General features: G+C 44.4%; 1 protein-coding gene across 3 annotated transcripts in view; it reads left to right on the top strand.

Moving 5' to 3' along the window:
* The first annotated feature begins 13,866 nt into the window (after positions 1–13,866).
* gpat3 (glycerol-3-phosphate acyltransferase 3) overlaps positions 13,867–16,770 on the top strand; it is a 59,798-nt gene continuing 56,894 nt past the window's right edge. Inside the window, exons 1-2 of one of the 3 annotated variants that reach the window (XM_078209933.1) lie at positions 13,867–14,120; positions 16,417–16,610. In XM_078209933.1, the coding sequence (XP_078066059.1) occupies positions 16,467–16,610 (144 nt within the window). In that variant the 5' untranslated portion in view covers positions 13,867–14,120; positions 16,417–16,466. Of the gene's footprint in view, positions 14,156–16,416; positions 16,611–16,770 lie in introns of all 3 variants that reach the window. The other 2 variants (XM_078209952.1, XM_078209943.1) reach the window with 2 other exon arrangements.

Raw genomic sequence — 16,770 nt, forward strand, 5'->3', positions numbered from 1 at the left:
CCAAATGTGGTCTAACCAGTGCCTTATAAAGCAGTACATCCCTGCTTTTGTATTCGAGCCTTTTCGAAATGAATGCTAACATTGCATTTACCTTCCTACCAACTCAACCTGCAATTAATAACCTTACTCCACATCCACATTACTACAATTACTGGATAGTTAGGTGGATCATAACAAGACCAATTTTCTCTGCAACCCTGTGATCATCCCACCTTCTGTTGCATTCATGAAGCACAGGTTCCTTCTCCCTTTTGCCAATGTTTCCATGCTTCCCTCCCCATTTGCAATTTTGCTGTAGACATTTGCATTCCCTCATCTTTTATTTCTGTTATTGGCTCTTTTGGCTGTTGTGCTGCCATCCCTTTTGTCATCCAATCATTTCTCCCTCCACCTTATCACAGACCTCTCCCGAAACACAAAGCCAGCATACAGATGCAGCAGGTAATCAGGAAGGCTAATGGAAAGCTGGCCCTTATTTTAAGGGGGGTTAGAGTATAAGACTAGGGAAGTCTATCTACCTCCATACAAGGCACTGGTGAGATCACATCTGGAGTGCTGTGAGCAGTTTTGGTTCCCTTATTTAAGGAAAGACATTATTTCATTGGAGGCAGTTCAGAGAAGGTTCACTAGGATGATCCCCGGTATGGGACGATTTGTCTTATGAGGAAAGGTTAAACAGATTGGGACACTACTCGTTGGAATTTAGAAGAATGAGAGGTGATCTCATTGAAACATAAGGGACCTTAAGGGGCCTGACGGGGCAAATAGTCTCAGAATAAAGAGGTGCCAATTTAAGATAACGAGGAATTTCTTCTCTCAGGTTGTGAGGCTTTGGAACTCTGCTACAGAGAGCTGTGGAGGCAGAATCCTTGTGTGCATTTAAGGCTGAGATAGATAGACCTTTGATCAGGAAGGGAATCAAGGGTTATGGAGAAAGGACAGGTAAATAGATGTAAGGAATGTGTCAGATCAGCCAAGATCCTATTAAATGCAGAGCAGGCTCGAGGGCTGCACTGCCTACTCCTGTTCCTATTTCTTATGGTCTTATGGAAGTTCCTTCCTGCCCCCTATCCCCACCCCTTCTCCTCTCCCTGACTCTGCACCTTTACTTACTCAAAGGCTTTCATCTCTATTATGTTCCAATCATCATGAAAAGTTAATGACCTCAAGCATTGATTCTGTTTCTTGTTCCTGCTGCATGATCTGCTGAATGTTAGAATCATAGAATCCCTACAGTGCAGAAGGAGACCATTCGGCTCATCGAGTCTGCACCGACTCTCAACATAGAATCTTACCCAGCCCTAACCCCCGCCCCATCCCCATAAACCCATGTATTTACCCCAATAATCTCCCCTGACCTACACATCTTTGGACACCAGCATGGCCAATCCACCTAACCTGCACATCTTTGGACTGTGGGAGGAAATCGGAGCACCCGGAGGAAACCCACACAGACACGGGGAGAACATGCAAACACCACACAGACAATCACCTAAGGCTGGAATTGAACCCATGTCTCTGGCACTGTGAGGCGACAGTGCTAACCCACTGTGCCACTCCAAATTCTGTTCCCAGCATTTTTCTGTATTTATTTTAAGCTTATGATTGGGCTTGATATAGAATTAATTCATGCACATTAGAGACAGCAGAGGTCCAACCAAAGATCTTCGAGGGATGCCATCAATGATATACATCACATTACATTAGACCTATCTTTTTCTCCAGTTCTCTTGCTTTCCTATATTTTAAAACTGATCTCTTGCACTACGCTTAGTGTAGGATGCCTTTCCCTTTGGTTGCATCTATATGTCTCCATGTTGGATCAGCTGAGCAGTTTGCAGTTGCCCTAGGGCTGGCAAAGCCACAATGTTCATATTTCACATTTCAGAGCTATTCCAGTTCTTTGTGCTAAGCGGAAAATAATTACTTTAATAAGAATGAGATTGTTGTGCAGTGACAACAAAATCCAGTAATAATTCCCCAAAGCAACACAACGATGAAGCCAGATAAAAAGCTTGTTTTGGCACATGGTCACACAATATAAAGTGTAAGCATCAAACCCAGTTAGCAATCTCCCTGAAGGAAACAGAGTCGGAGGAAATCGACATCAAGTTGTGCAATACAACGGAAGTTGAAATAATTACATTGTTTATCTTAGACAATTATCTTCAGAATTTTAATTTGCAAACTTCTGTGCTGCCACTGGCTTTGATTGCATTAGAACTCGATTCCTCAGCCAGAGAACAGATATTTGTGTCATCTTATTCAAATCAAACTGCCGACTGCCATTGATCTCATCCAATCCCAAAATACAATAAAAATACAACAAAAAAAGTGGTTAGCATTGCTGCCTCACAGCGCCAGGGACCTGGGTTCGATTCCTGGCTTGGGTCACTGTCTTTGCAGAGTCTGCACATTCTCCCCATGTCTGCGTGGGTTTACTCTGGGTGCTCCAGTTTTCTTTCACAGTCCAAAAGACGTGCTGGTTAAGTGCATTGGCCAAGCTAAATTCTCCCTCAGTGCACCCAAATAGGTGCTGGAGTGTGGCGACTAGGGAATTTTCACAGTAACTTCATTGCAGTGTTAATGTAAGCTACTTGTGACACTAATAAATAAACTTCAAATCTAGTGTTCCAACGTTATTTGATATTTTGAAAGAGATCGCACCAGTAAGTGTTCTTAGTGGCAAAGTGCATTATGTTATTGTACCTTAAGTATGCTCAAAATGGAAATAGTCTTTTAGCCCTTCTTGTTAGTGATCAAAGAGATTGGTTGAATTACAATGTTCATTCTGCCTCTGCTTGGCACACAACAGCACATAAAACCAGAGGCTACCAGAAGGTGTGGCTGCCTTGCAACTTCTTCCCCACTCCATTAAAGTTATGGCTGAAATGCCCGTATAGACCAATCTGATCAGGGGATGGAGCTGGAAAAACACTTGATGATTTGGGCTTCCTTCCCATCAGTCCATTTGATTTGTTTATAGCCAGTTCTACCCATTCAGGAAAAAGAATTGCAATCCGAGAAAAGGAAAATAACCGTAATGCCAACTCACCAAGTTTCAGTAATTTGCAAACTCTTATCCATATATCATAACTCCTGCCGCTCATCCAATCAATGATTTCTGCACCATTGGCCCTTTTGCTGCAGGTAGCCTGGGTGTTCTGTGTACAATGGGGGTGATTCTCCAACCTTACCGTGCATGATGCAAATCGCACCGATCTGAGAGAATAGTGAGGGAGCCTAAAAATCCATTTCGTGCCCGGCGCCAGGCAGTTTGCTATTCCTTTGGCCCCTTTCTAATGGCGCGAGGCGGATCGCACCCAGAAAAAGGGCAAGTCCAATTAGCATATTTAAAGTAGCATATAAATATTCATAGCCTATTCAAATCTCAGCACACAGAATTCAATGGCGCAAATCAATACTGGTCTCCACAAGGGGGGCTCGGTGGCTATTAGCCCTCAGGGGGGTGGGGTCATGGCTGGGAAATGCCCATCGGGCAGTGCTAACCTGGGGAGGACCACCCGGCAGACTGGCAGTGGCCACCAGGCACTTGGCAGTGCCAGTTGCACACTGCCAAGTGCCAAGTGTGTCAGGGAGGGTGCCAAGAGGGTGGGGCATGACAAACAGGGCCTATGACAAACAGGGCCTATGATGAGGGAGGGCTATGATGGGGAGGTAACCCAGGAATGGATCATGCTGGGGATCCTGATGGGGAGGCATGTCCGGGGTCCTGAGGGAGGGCATGTCAGGGTTCAGGTGGGGAGGATCCATGGGGAGGGCCCCAATGCTGGTGACAAGTGTCGGGGAGGGGGTGAGGGAACATACCGCTGATGAGAGGGAGGGGGGGGGTGGAGGTCTCAATGTCTGTGGGGTGAGGGAAAGGGTCTTCCATTGTACTGTGAAATTGGGATGCCCTTGCAGAACAGCACCCAAGCGCTCACCCCAGTACTGACGCAGAACTCCCAACTCTCCAAAAAAGTGCCTGAATGTGGGAGGATTGCAGTGCGGAGCGTGTCTGAGAGACCAGCACAGATCACTCCATTATTCTCGCCATTATGACACTTAGAAATGTTTTGGGAGAATTGCGTCTGATGTCTTCCAAGTACGGATGTCTCAATATTGAAGCCCAAAAACTTCGCAAACAACAGCTCCAACTGCACAAACCCCAATGTGCTTTCTTTGCTAACTCCTTTTCCCTCAAGAACAATAAAGAACTAGAACTATTTCCCACAAAGTTAATCTCCATTTCTTCTAAGGACTCATTGAAGGAAAATCTCTTTAACTTTTTAAAAATTCATAAGATCATTGTTTGTACCTCCTGTGAACATTTCCTCGTGGAAAAATATGGAAGTAAACATTACAAAGTACCAAGTGCCATAATAACATTTGTAAAATGTAATTCCTGGTAAAATGATACTAATGTTATTTATAGATATAACAAAGTATGTCTTTTCATTTATGTGTAACAAGTAACATGTTGTACCAATCAGAGTTACACTGGAGTAAACATATCACTGCAGTAAGCACTGCTTGTTGCAAGGATGAATATAAAACAGTTGAAAAACAAACATAACGATGAGGAAAACAAGTGTACATTGTGTTACTTGAGCATGCAAAGTAGGGAATAACCTTTCATATCAATTCAAGGAAAGAAAATTTAAATTTATAATACATACTGTGGGTGGCACCGTGGTTAGCACTGCTGCCTCACAACGCCAGGGACCCATGGTCGATTGCCAGCTTGGATCACTGTCTGAGCGGAGTCTGCATGTTCTCCCCATGTCTGTGTGGGTTTCCTTCGGGTGCTCCGGTTTACTCCCACAGTCCAAAAGACATGCTGGTTGGGTGCAATGGTCATGCTACATTCTCCCTCAGTGTATCCGAACAGGCGCCGGAGTGTGGCGGCTCGGGGTTTTCACAGTACCTTCATTGCAGTGTTAATGTAAGCCTACTGGTGACACTAATAAATACACTTTACAAAAGCCTGGATGAATTGCAACAATGTGTAAGGACTTTCGATGTTTTGGAGTTTATACAAGTGTAACGGAGATTTCCCACAACACTGCAGATTCTTAAAATGGATTGAGCACTAGAATTCTACAATCAGCTTCTAAGAGATTTAGAAAGATAGCATGTGAAACTTCTTTATACACAGAGGGTAGTGGAACCTCCAGGGTTAGTGTATAAAGCAGAAGTGGTGTCAACATTAAAGATCAGATTAGATATGTGGATAAAGGGATATGGGAACATGATGGATAAATATAATTAAAACTGTTTGCTTGCATGGAGGGTAAATAGTGACTGGGATTGGATGGATCAAAAGAGCCATTTCAGCATTGTAACTTGCGTGTATTTCTATGCGTAACGAGGCACAGCTGTGATCTGATTCTGCTGTAGTCAACCAAAATTGTTGCCTTAGCGTCTGGAACCTTTGTACCGGAGCAAAAGGGCCGGGATCACTAAAAGGTAAACAAGGTGAGTAAGGATGAGAAATCATTCTGTAGAACTGGACACTCCTAGACTGCAATGTGGTTGTTTGGAAATAACAGCTGTGAAGGCCAAATGGTGGAGAACACATTTCAATGTTATACACCAACAAATTAATTCTATATAGTAACCTTTATTATAACAAAAGGTGCCATAGAGCTTCATAGCAACTTTACATATGACATTGATCCACATAAGGAGATATTAGCTAGAGCTTTACTACCCCGCCTGCCACGGGAATCGGACTGGGCGAGGGATGGACAATGGAAAGGTCTGTTGACCTCAGGCAGGATTTTACGGTTTTGGGACAAGCGAGGCCATGAAATCCCACCCATTAATTTGATTTGATTTGATTTAATTTAACATTGTCACATGTATTAACGATCTGGAGATGTGAACAGATTTCCACTCCATCTGACGAAGGAGCAGCGCTCCGAAAACTAATGGCATTTGCTACCAAATAAACCTGTTGGACTTTAACCTGGTGTTGTTAAAACTCTTACCATGTATTAACATACAGTGAAAAGTATTGTTTCTTACACGCTATACAGACAAACCATACCGTTCATAGAGAAGGAAACGAGAGAGTGCAGAATGTAGTGTTACAATCATAGCTAGAGGGTGTAGAGAAAGATTAACTTAATGCGAGGTAGGTCCACTCAAAAGTCTGATGGCAGCAGGGAAGAAGCTGTTTTTGTGTCGGTTGGTACGTGACCTCAGACTTTTGCATCTTTTTCCCAACGGAAGAAGGTGGAAGAGAGAATGTCCGGGGTGCGTGGGGTCAGATGACAAAAAGTTTGCAAAAGACGTAGCTTTTTAAGCAGTGTCTTAGAAGAGGAAACTAAGGTTGCGAGGTGGAAAGGAGTAGAAGGTGATTTCCAGAACTTAGATCCTAAGCATGGCCCCCATTGATGGAGTGTTTAAAATAGAGTGGTCAGTATTTTAGGAGCTCTGGTTCCTCAGAAGATTGTGGGGCTGGAGGAAATCGCAGAGATAGGGAGGGGCGAGGCCATGACAGAATTGGGAAAGGAGGATGGGAATTTTAAAGCAAAAGGTCGCTTGATCAGGAGGCAATGGGGGGACAGCCAGTACTAGGGTGGCAGGTGAACAGGAATAGTTTGAGCTAAGACAGGGGCAGCAGAATTTTGAATTACCTCAAGTTTTCAGAGATAGAATATGGGAGACCAGCTAGGAGTGCTTTGGAATGGTCACGTCTGGAGGTAATAAAGGCACGAGTGAGGGTTTTAGCAGTATCTGCGCTGAGACAGAGTGAAATTGAGTGATGTTGTGGAGGTGGAAATAGTTTTAGTGACAGTGTGATAATGAAGTCAGAAGCTCATCTTGGGGTCAAATGTGACACTAAGGTTTTATATAGATTCTCTCTCTCTTCAGGTACCAGGCCCTAAGAGGGTGTTGGATACAATGGTCCTCCATGTTATTCTTGCTCTTGGTTGGTGGTCTATTCATCTAGTTTTTGAAGTTCTTTAGAAAGATTGTTCTTTGTTTACCTCAATCGTTTTTTTACCATCAACCTTTCCCATCACCATCAGACTTTCTAAATCATGATTTCCTTTTACATGCCCAAGAAATTCTAACTGTCTCCTTCTGATCTTGATCAGCAGAATCCTTCTGGTCTCAAACTTTCCTCACACCTCTTCATCGGTAGTGTGACTTGTCCAAGATATCTTGATTATTCACCTCAAAAACCACAACTCTGATGCCTTAGTTTTTCTCGATGTGGAGATGCCGGTGTTGGACTGGGATAAACACAGTAAGAAGTCTAACAACACCAGGTTAAAGTCCAACAGGTTTATTTGGAAGCAAACCCTAATTCTAATTTTTAATCAAATTTTAAATCAAAGTCTAATTTCATGTCTAATTTTGCTGCCGAATAAACCTGTTGGACTTTAACCTGGTGTTGTTAGACTTCTCACTTAGTTTTTCTCTGCATTGCTCACTGATTGTCCAACACTCAATTCTGAATGTCAAAATTGCAGTAACATAGCATCCCCGCATTCTAAGCTTCATTTTCATGGCTAATTTTGAGTTGATCATAATCTTTCTCATTTTTTGAAATACATATCATAGAATCCTTCAGTGCAGAAGGAGGCCATTCGGCCCATCGAGTCTGCACCAACCACAATCCCACCCAGGCCCTATCTCCATAACCCCATGCATTTTTACCCTAGCTCGTCCCCTTGATACTAAGGGGCAATTTAGCATGGCCAATCCACCTAACCCGCACATCATTGGACTGTGGGAAGAAACCGGAGCACCTGGACGAAACCCACGCAGACACGGGGAGAATGTGCAAACTCCACACAGACAGTGACCCAAGCCGGGAATCGAACCCGGGTCCCTGGCGCTGTGAGGCAGCAGTGTTAACCAATGTGCCACCGTACCACCGTACCGTTGCCTATAGTCTAGGCAATTAAATTCAAGTTCTAAGCTAACTGTGTTTTTTTTTGCAATGAAGTTGTAATGTGCTGCTGAGGCAGACAAATATTTTCTGCAGGGCCAGAGGAGAATATTTATGAGCTGCTAACTTTACAGGTTTAGCAGGAGTCAATGGACTCTGGACCACGTTTGTTCTGGTGGCCGTTCGGTTTAAAGCAGTTATTTTAGTGAGAACTGTAAATGGGACAATGGGAATTAAGGTGAGAAAAATAGTTTTCATTGTGTGAAGGAGAGGCAGTGGTATAGTGGTATTGTTGCAGGACTAGTAATCCAGAGACCCAGTGTAATGCTCTGGGGACCTGGGTTCGAATCCCACCATGGCAGATGGTGAAATTTGAATTCAATAAAAATTTGTAATTAAAAGTCTAATGATGACGATGAAACCCCGTTGTTGATTGTCAGGAAAAAATCCAACTGGTTCACTAATGTCCTTAAGGGAAGGAAATCTGCCATCCTTAGGTGGTCTGGCCTACATGTGACTCCAGAGCCACAGCCAATGTGGCTGACTCTCAAATGTCCTCTGAAATGGAGGGCAATTAGGGATGGGCAATAAATGCTGGCCCAGCCAGGGACGCCCACATTCCATGAAAGAATTTTAAAAATGTGAATAATTGAGAAAGAGGAGGAAGATTTTCATAGAATTCCTGCAGTGCAGAAGGAGGCCATTCGGCCCATCGAGCCTGCACTGACAACAGTCCCACTGAGGCCCGATCCCCATAACCCCACATACTTACCCTGCTAATCCCTCCAACCTAAGCATCCTGGGACACTAAGGGGTAATTTAGCATGGCCAATGCACCTAACCCGCACATGTTTGGACTGTGGGAGGAAACCGGAGTACCCGGAGGAAACCCACGGGGAGAACATGCAAACTCCACACAGACAGTGACCCAAACCAGGAATCGAACCCAGGTCCTTGGAGCTGTGAGGTAGCAGTGTTAACCACTGTGCCACCGTCTGTAAGAAAAAGTTGTTTTAAGCAAATAGTTCAAAAATGCCACGGGAAGTACAGTGGAAAGAAATCTACACTGTGAGCAGTTGAGATTTAAGCAAGTTTAAGAAAGGAAATGTTATTGGCAATTTAAGGAAAAGTAAATAAATATTACAAATGTACTAGGGGCTGCAATGGTCATGGGGCATTAACAAATATAGTACAGGTAAAGAGATGGCTGGTACTGTTGAAAACATTATCTTTTGCATCACAATGATTCTTTGTGACACAGAGAATATTGTCATTCACTACAACAATGAGATTTAATTCCAGTGAATGGCGTTTGATTTATTCAGTAAATAGTTTAGCCTGATGATTTACTTGCATGCATTGAAATGTTATATTTACTTTTTTATTTGATCATCATGGACTGGAGCACCATTGAAATCATTTGAAATTTCTTGAGGAGGTAGGTGCATGCACTCTGATTAAGCAGTTTGATTCCTCACAGTATTTACTGCCTAGTTTGAATGGCAAACCTTAAGAATTGCAACGTTCTGTTATCTCAGAGATCAATCACAAATTAATCACAAATTATTTACATTTAGGCACAAGTAAAATTATGAGTCTATAAAACTCTGGAAGAGTCATCAAGACTTGAAACGTTGGCTCTATTCTCTCTCCACAAATGCTGTCAAACCTGCTGAGACTTTCCAGCATTTCCTGTTTTTGTTTCAGATTCCAGCATCCGCATTAATTTATTTTTATACCATAAATTGACATTGGTGGAAGAAAGAAATATTTAATTGCTGTTTATCTCAACTGTTTTCAATTCGCTAGTTATATCTCTCAACCATTTTGATTTAATGCACTTTCCTTTAATTGCTATGACATTGCTCAACTTTACTATATTCCCCAAAGCCCAAGACTGTTTCTGGGATTTCATTTCTAATCATTTATTCATTAATGGGATGTAGAGATTGCTGATAAGTCCAGCATTTATGGTCCATTCCTATTAGTCTTTGAGAAGATGGTGGTAAGCTACCTCCCTGAACCTTTGATGTCCACGTGGTGAAGGTGTTTTCTCGGGAGTTGAAGCATTTTCATTCAGTGATAGTGAAAGAACAGTGATATATTTCAAGACAGGATTGTGTGCGAGTTGGATGAGACTTTCAGGGGATTGTGTTTCCATGGTACCTGCTGCCCCTGTTCTTCTAGATGGTGGGGTTTGGGCAGTGCTGTTGAAGAAGCCTTGGTGAGTTGCTGCAGTGCATTTTGTAGATGGTGCGCTAATGGTGGATGGGTACCAATTGAATGGGCCCTTTTCTCCTTAATGCTATCGAGCTCTGTAAGTGTTATCAGACCTACGTTTGTCCAGACAAGGGGAGATTATTAAATCAGATCCTGCCTTGTAGATCGTGGAAAGGCTTTGGTGAGTTCAGAGGCAAGTCACTCACTTTAGAATATGCAGCCCGTGACCTGTTTTTGTAGCCTCAGTGTTTAAGTGGCTGGTCCAGCTAAGCTTCAGTTCAACGTTATGCTCCAGAATGTTGATGGTAGGAGATTTGATGGTGGTAATCCTATTGGAATGTTAAGGGAAGGAGATGAGCTACTCTCTTGTTGATAATAGACATTGCCAGGCACTTGAGTGGCATGAATGCTACTCGACACTTATCAGCCCAAGAGTAGATGTTCCCCAGCTCCTGCTCTATGTGGGGTGAACTATTTCAGTAACTGAAGACTTGTGAATGGAACAGTACTCATCAGCGAACAACCCCATTTCTGACAAAGGAAATATAAGATAGAAGCGAATGGAGGGAAGGTCATTTTTCAGACACGAGTTGGAAATAAAATCTGAAATGTGCTTAATTTGCTTCTCTCCACACTTCTCTCCACACTTCTCCTTCAGTACAACAATGACTATAGTTTAAAAGTATTTTATTAGCTGTAAATGCACTTTGGGATGTCCTGAGATTGTAACAGGTGCTGTGTAAGTGCAAGTCTCTCTCTGCTTTTTCTTCTTTCTTTCTCAGCTGGAGAGTCAAAATTGTATTTTGTTGCCTCACAAACACAATGTTGCAGAGGTGGAAATCAGAACAGAAGATGCCAGAAATACTCAGCAGGTCAGGCAGCAATAGTGGAGAGAGAAACAGAGTTAATGTTATAGGTTTGTGAACCGCCATCAGAACTGGAAAATGTTTGAGGTGTAACAGGTATTTTACTTTATTTGCTTTTTATTGTTAGTTGACTTAAGCTTCAAGACACGTCTCGTCAAATAAAGAACTTGGCACGATCTTGTTGCCCGTTCACGCCCCACTCCCGCTGCAGCGAAGACGAAAAATTTGGTGACAAGCCAAATCTCCGTTCACTGCTGCAGGATAGGAAAATCCTGCTGGTGTGAAGGGTGGGAAAATTGCCTTTATACAGCGTCTTATCACATCCTCAGGATGGGCCAAGGTTACTGTGTGTCCAGTGAATTTTAAATGCTCGTACTATTTCTAGAGATGGAAATGCTTGAGCTATTTTGTGCTCAGTAAGAAGAAATAAGACAAATTGCAAGTTAGACAAATTGTACGCAACCCATCCGCTAAAATTCCAGTGGCGGGCGGGATGGGAGAATTCCGGCCAATGACTTAAGTGGCATGAATGCTATTCAACACTTATCAGCCCAAGTGTAGATGTTCCCCAGCTTCTGCTGTATGTAGGTGGCACGGTGGTTAGCACTGTTGCCTCACAGTGCCAGGGTCCTGGGTTCAATTCCAGCCTCGGGTCATTGTCCGTTTGGACGGTGTCTGCGTGGGTTTCCTCTGGGTGCTCCGGTTTCCTCCCACAGTCCAAAGATATGCGGATCAGGTTGATTGGCCATGCTAGATTGACTCTAATGTCAGGGGGATTAGCAGAGTATATGAGGGTTATGGGTCTGGGCGGGATTGTACTCGGTACAGACTTGATGGGCCAAGTGGCCTCCTCCTGTTCTGTATCGATTCTTTGACTAGGACAGATAGACAGGGCCTCAGTTTATTTAATATCTCATCTGTGTTAAGATGGCACTCCTTCAATGCCATCTGCAATGTCATTTCAGCTTAATTTATGCACTAATGCATATGTACATTGTACAGGGCTTTAATGAGGCCATATCTGAAATATTGTGCACAGATCTTGTTTCGTTGGGGCGACCTGATACAACATCCAGAGGTACTTAACAGAGTGGATGCTGAAAGGAAGTTTCCCCTTGTAGGGGAGTCTAGATCAAAGGATACTGTTTGAAAATTAAGGCCCCCGACCCCATTTAAGATTGAGATTAGGAGACTTTTTTCTTCTCAATGGACTGTTAGTCTGTGGAATTCTCTCCCCCAGAGAGCATTTACAGCTAATAAAATACTTTTAAACTATAGTCATTGTTGTACTGAAGGAGAAGTGTGGAGAGAAGTGTGGAGAGAAGCAAATTAAGCACGAGAGGACACAGGTTTAAGGTGCTGGGGGGTAGGTACAGAGGAGATGTCAGGGGTAAGTTTTTCACTCAGAGGGTGGTGGGTGAGTGGAATCGGCTGACGTCGGTGGTGGTGGAGGCAAACTCGTTGGGGTCTTTTAAGAGACTTCTGGATGAGTACATGGGATTTAATGGGATTGAGGGCTATAGATAGGCCTAGAGGTGGGGATGTGATCGGCGCAACCTGTGGGCCGAAGGGCCTGTTTGTGCTGTGGCTTTCTATGTTCTATGTTCTATTTCAGATTTTATTTCCAACTCATGTATCTGAAAAATGACCTTCCCTCCATTAGCTTCTATCGTATATTTCCTTTGTCAGAAATGGGGTTGTTCGATGATGAGTTCTGTTCCATTCACAACTCCAATGAGTCATTAAATGCCTCCATTGAATTAGATTTTTGGTCAACAAGAGAGTCAAGGGTTAAGAGGAGGCGGGGAGTGGGGGCGGGTGTTGCAGACACGAGAGGACACAATCACATCAGTCATGGTCTTATCATGTCTGCATATCAGCCATGTCTGCTACGACTCTCACCAACTTCTGCAGATGCACCATAGAAAGTATTCTTTCTGGTTGCATCACAGCTTGATATGGCTCCTGCTCTGCCCAAGATCACAAGAAACCACAAAGGGTCATGAATGTAGCCCAATCCATCACGCAAACCAGCCTCCCATCCATTGACTCTGTCTACACTTCCTGCTGCCTCGGAAAAGCAGCCAGCATAATCAAGGACCCCACACACAGCGGACATTCTCCCTTCCATCTTCTTCCGTCGGGAAAAAGATACAAAAATCTGAGGTCACGTACCAACCGACTCAAAAACAGCTTCTTCCCTGCTGCCATCAGACTTTCAAATGGACCTACCTCGCATTAACTTGATCTTTCTCTACGCCCTCTAGCTATGACTGTAACATTCTGCACTCTCTCCTTTCCTTCTCTATGTACGGGTATGCCTTGTCTGTAAGTGCGCAAGAAACAATACTTTTCACTGTATAATAATACATGTTCGAATACACTAATACATGGGGTACCACGGTGGCACAGTGGTTAGCACTGCTGCCTTACAGCTCAGGGACCCAGGTTCTATTCTTGGCTTGGTTCGTTGTGTGTGTGGAGTTTGCACATTTGCCCCATATCTGTGTGGGCTTCCTCCGGCTGCTCTGGTTTCCTCCCACAGTCCAAAGATGTGTGGGTTAGGTGGATTGGCCATGCTAAATTGCCCCTTAGTGTCAGGGGGACTAGCTAGGGTAAATAAAATTACAGTCAGCCCAGAATCATTTCAATCAAGGATGTTTAAAGTTATACTTGTGTTTGCTTGGACTCAAACAATGCAGCAACTTCAGGAGAAACAGGTCTACAGTAGCAGAATATGTGAATATTAGCTGGATACTAGAATAACGAGAATGATTTGCTCCACTTGTCCTGCAATAGGTCTGAAATGTGTTAAAAACACTTGCGAGGAGGAAAGGCGTCAGTGTGAGGACAGGAAGACAGAACATTGGAAACGAAGGCAGGAGTGAAAGTCAGGGGGAGAATTCACGGGAACAGGGAGAGGCTGGTGAAAGGAGGTAAATATCTGTCTCTCCCGCAGGGCGATGCCCGCTCCAGAGGGGTACTGACAGGGGGCAATCCCTGGCCTCCCGCTGTTGGCTGGAATCGGGGAGGGACCGAACCAGGAGTTCCGGGTAGGCGTGGTAAGGAACGGCTGAACTCTGGAACCGGAGCGAGGAGCGATCCCGGAGTGAGGGAGACTGGGGGTAAGAGTGAGTCTGGAGTGCGAGAGGGACTGGGGGTAAGAGTAAATTCGGAGTAAGAGTGAATCTGGAGTTGAGAGGGACTGGGGGTAAGAGTGAATCTGGAGTGAGAGGGACTGGGGGTAAGAGTGAATCTGGAGTTGAGAGGGACTGGGGGTAAGAGTGAATCTGGAGTGAGAGCGACTGGGGGTAAGAGTAAATTCGGAGTGAGAGGGACTGGGGGTGAGAGGGACTGGGGGTCAGAGTGACTCTGGAGTGAGTGAATCCAGAGTGAGAGGGACGGGGGTAAGAGTGAATCTGGAGTGAGAGGGACTGGGGGTAAGAGTGAATCCAGAGTGGAGAGTGAATCTGGAGTGAGAGGGACTGGGTGTGAGAGTGAATCTGGAGTGAGAGGGACTGGATGTGAGAGTGAATCTGGAGTAAAAGGACTAGGGGGTGAGAGTGAATCTGGAGTGAGAGGGACTGGGGGTCAGAGTGAATCTGGAGTGAGGGTGAATCCAGAGTGAGAGGGACTGGGCGTAAGAGGGAACTCGGAATGAGGGAGACTGGGGTTAAGATTGGACCTGGAGTGTGGAACAGGAGTAGGAATGGACCGGGAGTAAGGGTTGAGGAGTAAAGGACCACTCAGTAAGGCAAGCAGGAACAAACAAATGAACCTGGAGTGAAAGGAGCAGGTGTAGAGAGTGAACACCGTCTAATGGAGAAAGATTGAGTGAAACCAAAATAAGGGACAGTGGTAAGGGCTGATATGCAAAGAGAGGGGTAGGAGGAGGAGGGAGGGAAGCTCCTGTACTCGCCTGCCTGTGAATCTGCACCCCCTTTATCTGGGCTTCTGTTGCTGGGCAGAATCAGATATTCCCTTAGCTACTGGTCAGCCTGTGCATTGTCTCATTTAACACACTTTTAGTGTCCTGGAGGAGGGAGAACGGTTGGGTCTCCAATACCACCTCAGTGGTCTACATTTTCCATGTCCGCTCCTGCCTTTTCAATTTCCCGCCACCCACTTCCTGCACCCCAAAGGATGGGTGTTCATCACCAGGCACTGTGAGGGCATGAGGTGCCCGCAAATCCCATTGCCTCCTGGGTGTGCTGGGGATTCTCCAATCCCTAATCTCAAAATTGTTTCCTAATGAGGCTTGGTGGCCAATTTTCATGTTTTTTAGCTCCCGATCCTGACGGGACAGGAGTTGGGGGTATGTATGTGATGGGTTTCCACTCCTGCAATGTGTCATGGTGGGGTTGTGGGATGGTAGTCAGGGACAGATATATTGCTGGTTTTCACTGGGACACAGTATTTGTGTTACATCCCAATTGTGCATAATATTGGCATAGCTGTGGGTGCTTAGATCTACGTGGTGGGGGAGGGGAGGGGATGGGTAGGATATTTGCCAGTTCCCATTTCTTCCTTTTGCCCATTATCCAGTGTAGAAATCTCCTTCCAGCACTCTGTATCCTGTTCAGCCCTACAATCTTCTGCGATCTCTGCACTCCTCCAAATCTTGCCTCGTGCTCATCTTCCATTTTGTTCAGTCTTCTATTGGTGGCTGTGCTTGACCCCTGACCTCTGCGATTCTCTGCCAATGTCACTTTGCATTTCTCTCTTTTTAAGATTGAACAGTTTAGGCCGATACTCTCTGGAATTTAGAAGAATGAGGGGAGATCAAATTGAGGTATGCAAGGTGATAAAAGGTCTGGATAAAGTGGACATGGAGCGGATGCTTCTTCTTGTGGGGCATTCTAAGACGAGAGGTCATAGTCTTAGGATAAGGGATAGCAAATTTAGAACAGAGTTGGGGAGAAACTACTTCTCCCAAAGAGTTGTGAATCTGTGGAATTCGCTACCCCAAAGTGTGATGGATGCTGGGACAGTGAGTAAATTTAAGGAGGAGTTAGACAGATTTTTAATTGGTAATGGGTTGAAGGGTTATGGAGAGAAGGCAGGAAAATGGGAATGAGGAGCATATCAGCCATGGTTGAATGGCGGACTGGACTCGAGCCAAATGGTCCTATATCTTATGAACTTATGAACTCTTTCAAGCCTAGCTCTGAGCAACCTTTGGTACACCTGTTTTATTGTTTCCTAATGAGGCTTGGTGGCCAATTTTGCTTGATAATTCTCCTGTGAAGTACCTTGGAATGTTGTACTACATCCAAGATGCTATTCAAATGTAAGTTGCTTGTGTAAGTATTGTTTTTGGCAAGGTTATACAGAAAGAACGAGATGTTAAAATGTCAGCGACTATGAGTGCAGGAGAGCATGCGTCTCCATTATTAATCTCCATTTAACGCTGGCCTCCAGAACTAGGCCCCCGGTGCAATTTGGTTGCCAAGAGCAGAGAGTGGCAGCGGATGGAGGATTTGTGGGGACTCCTGTTGAAGTTGCTGTCGATATGGCTGATTCTCGGGATCACTCTCATTATGCTGCCTGCCATGTTTGGAGTTTCGTTGGGAATAACAGAGCTCTACATGAAGATTCTAATCAAGACTCTTGAGGTAAGGGCCTTTATTCGTGAGTAGAAGACACTTTGACTTTAGTTGTGGGACTGTGTCTAATATTAGAAGAGAATGCTGGGGACAGGTATTTCTTTTTTTTGAATATTTATTGAAAATTTTCTTATTTTATCTGGCAAACAAACACATACAGATCCACACA

This window comes from Mustelus asterias, chromosome 1, assembly GCF_964213995.1.
Source record: "Mustelus asterias chromosome 1, sMusAst1.hap1.1, whole genome shotgun sequence".
NCBI lineage: Eukaryota > Metazoa > Chordata > Chondrichthyes > Carcharhiniformes > Triakidae > Mustelus > Mustelus asterias.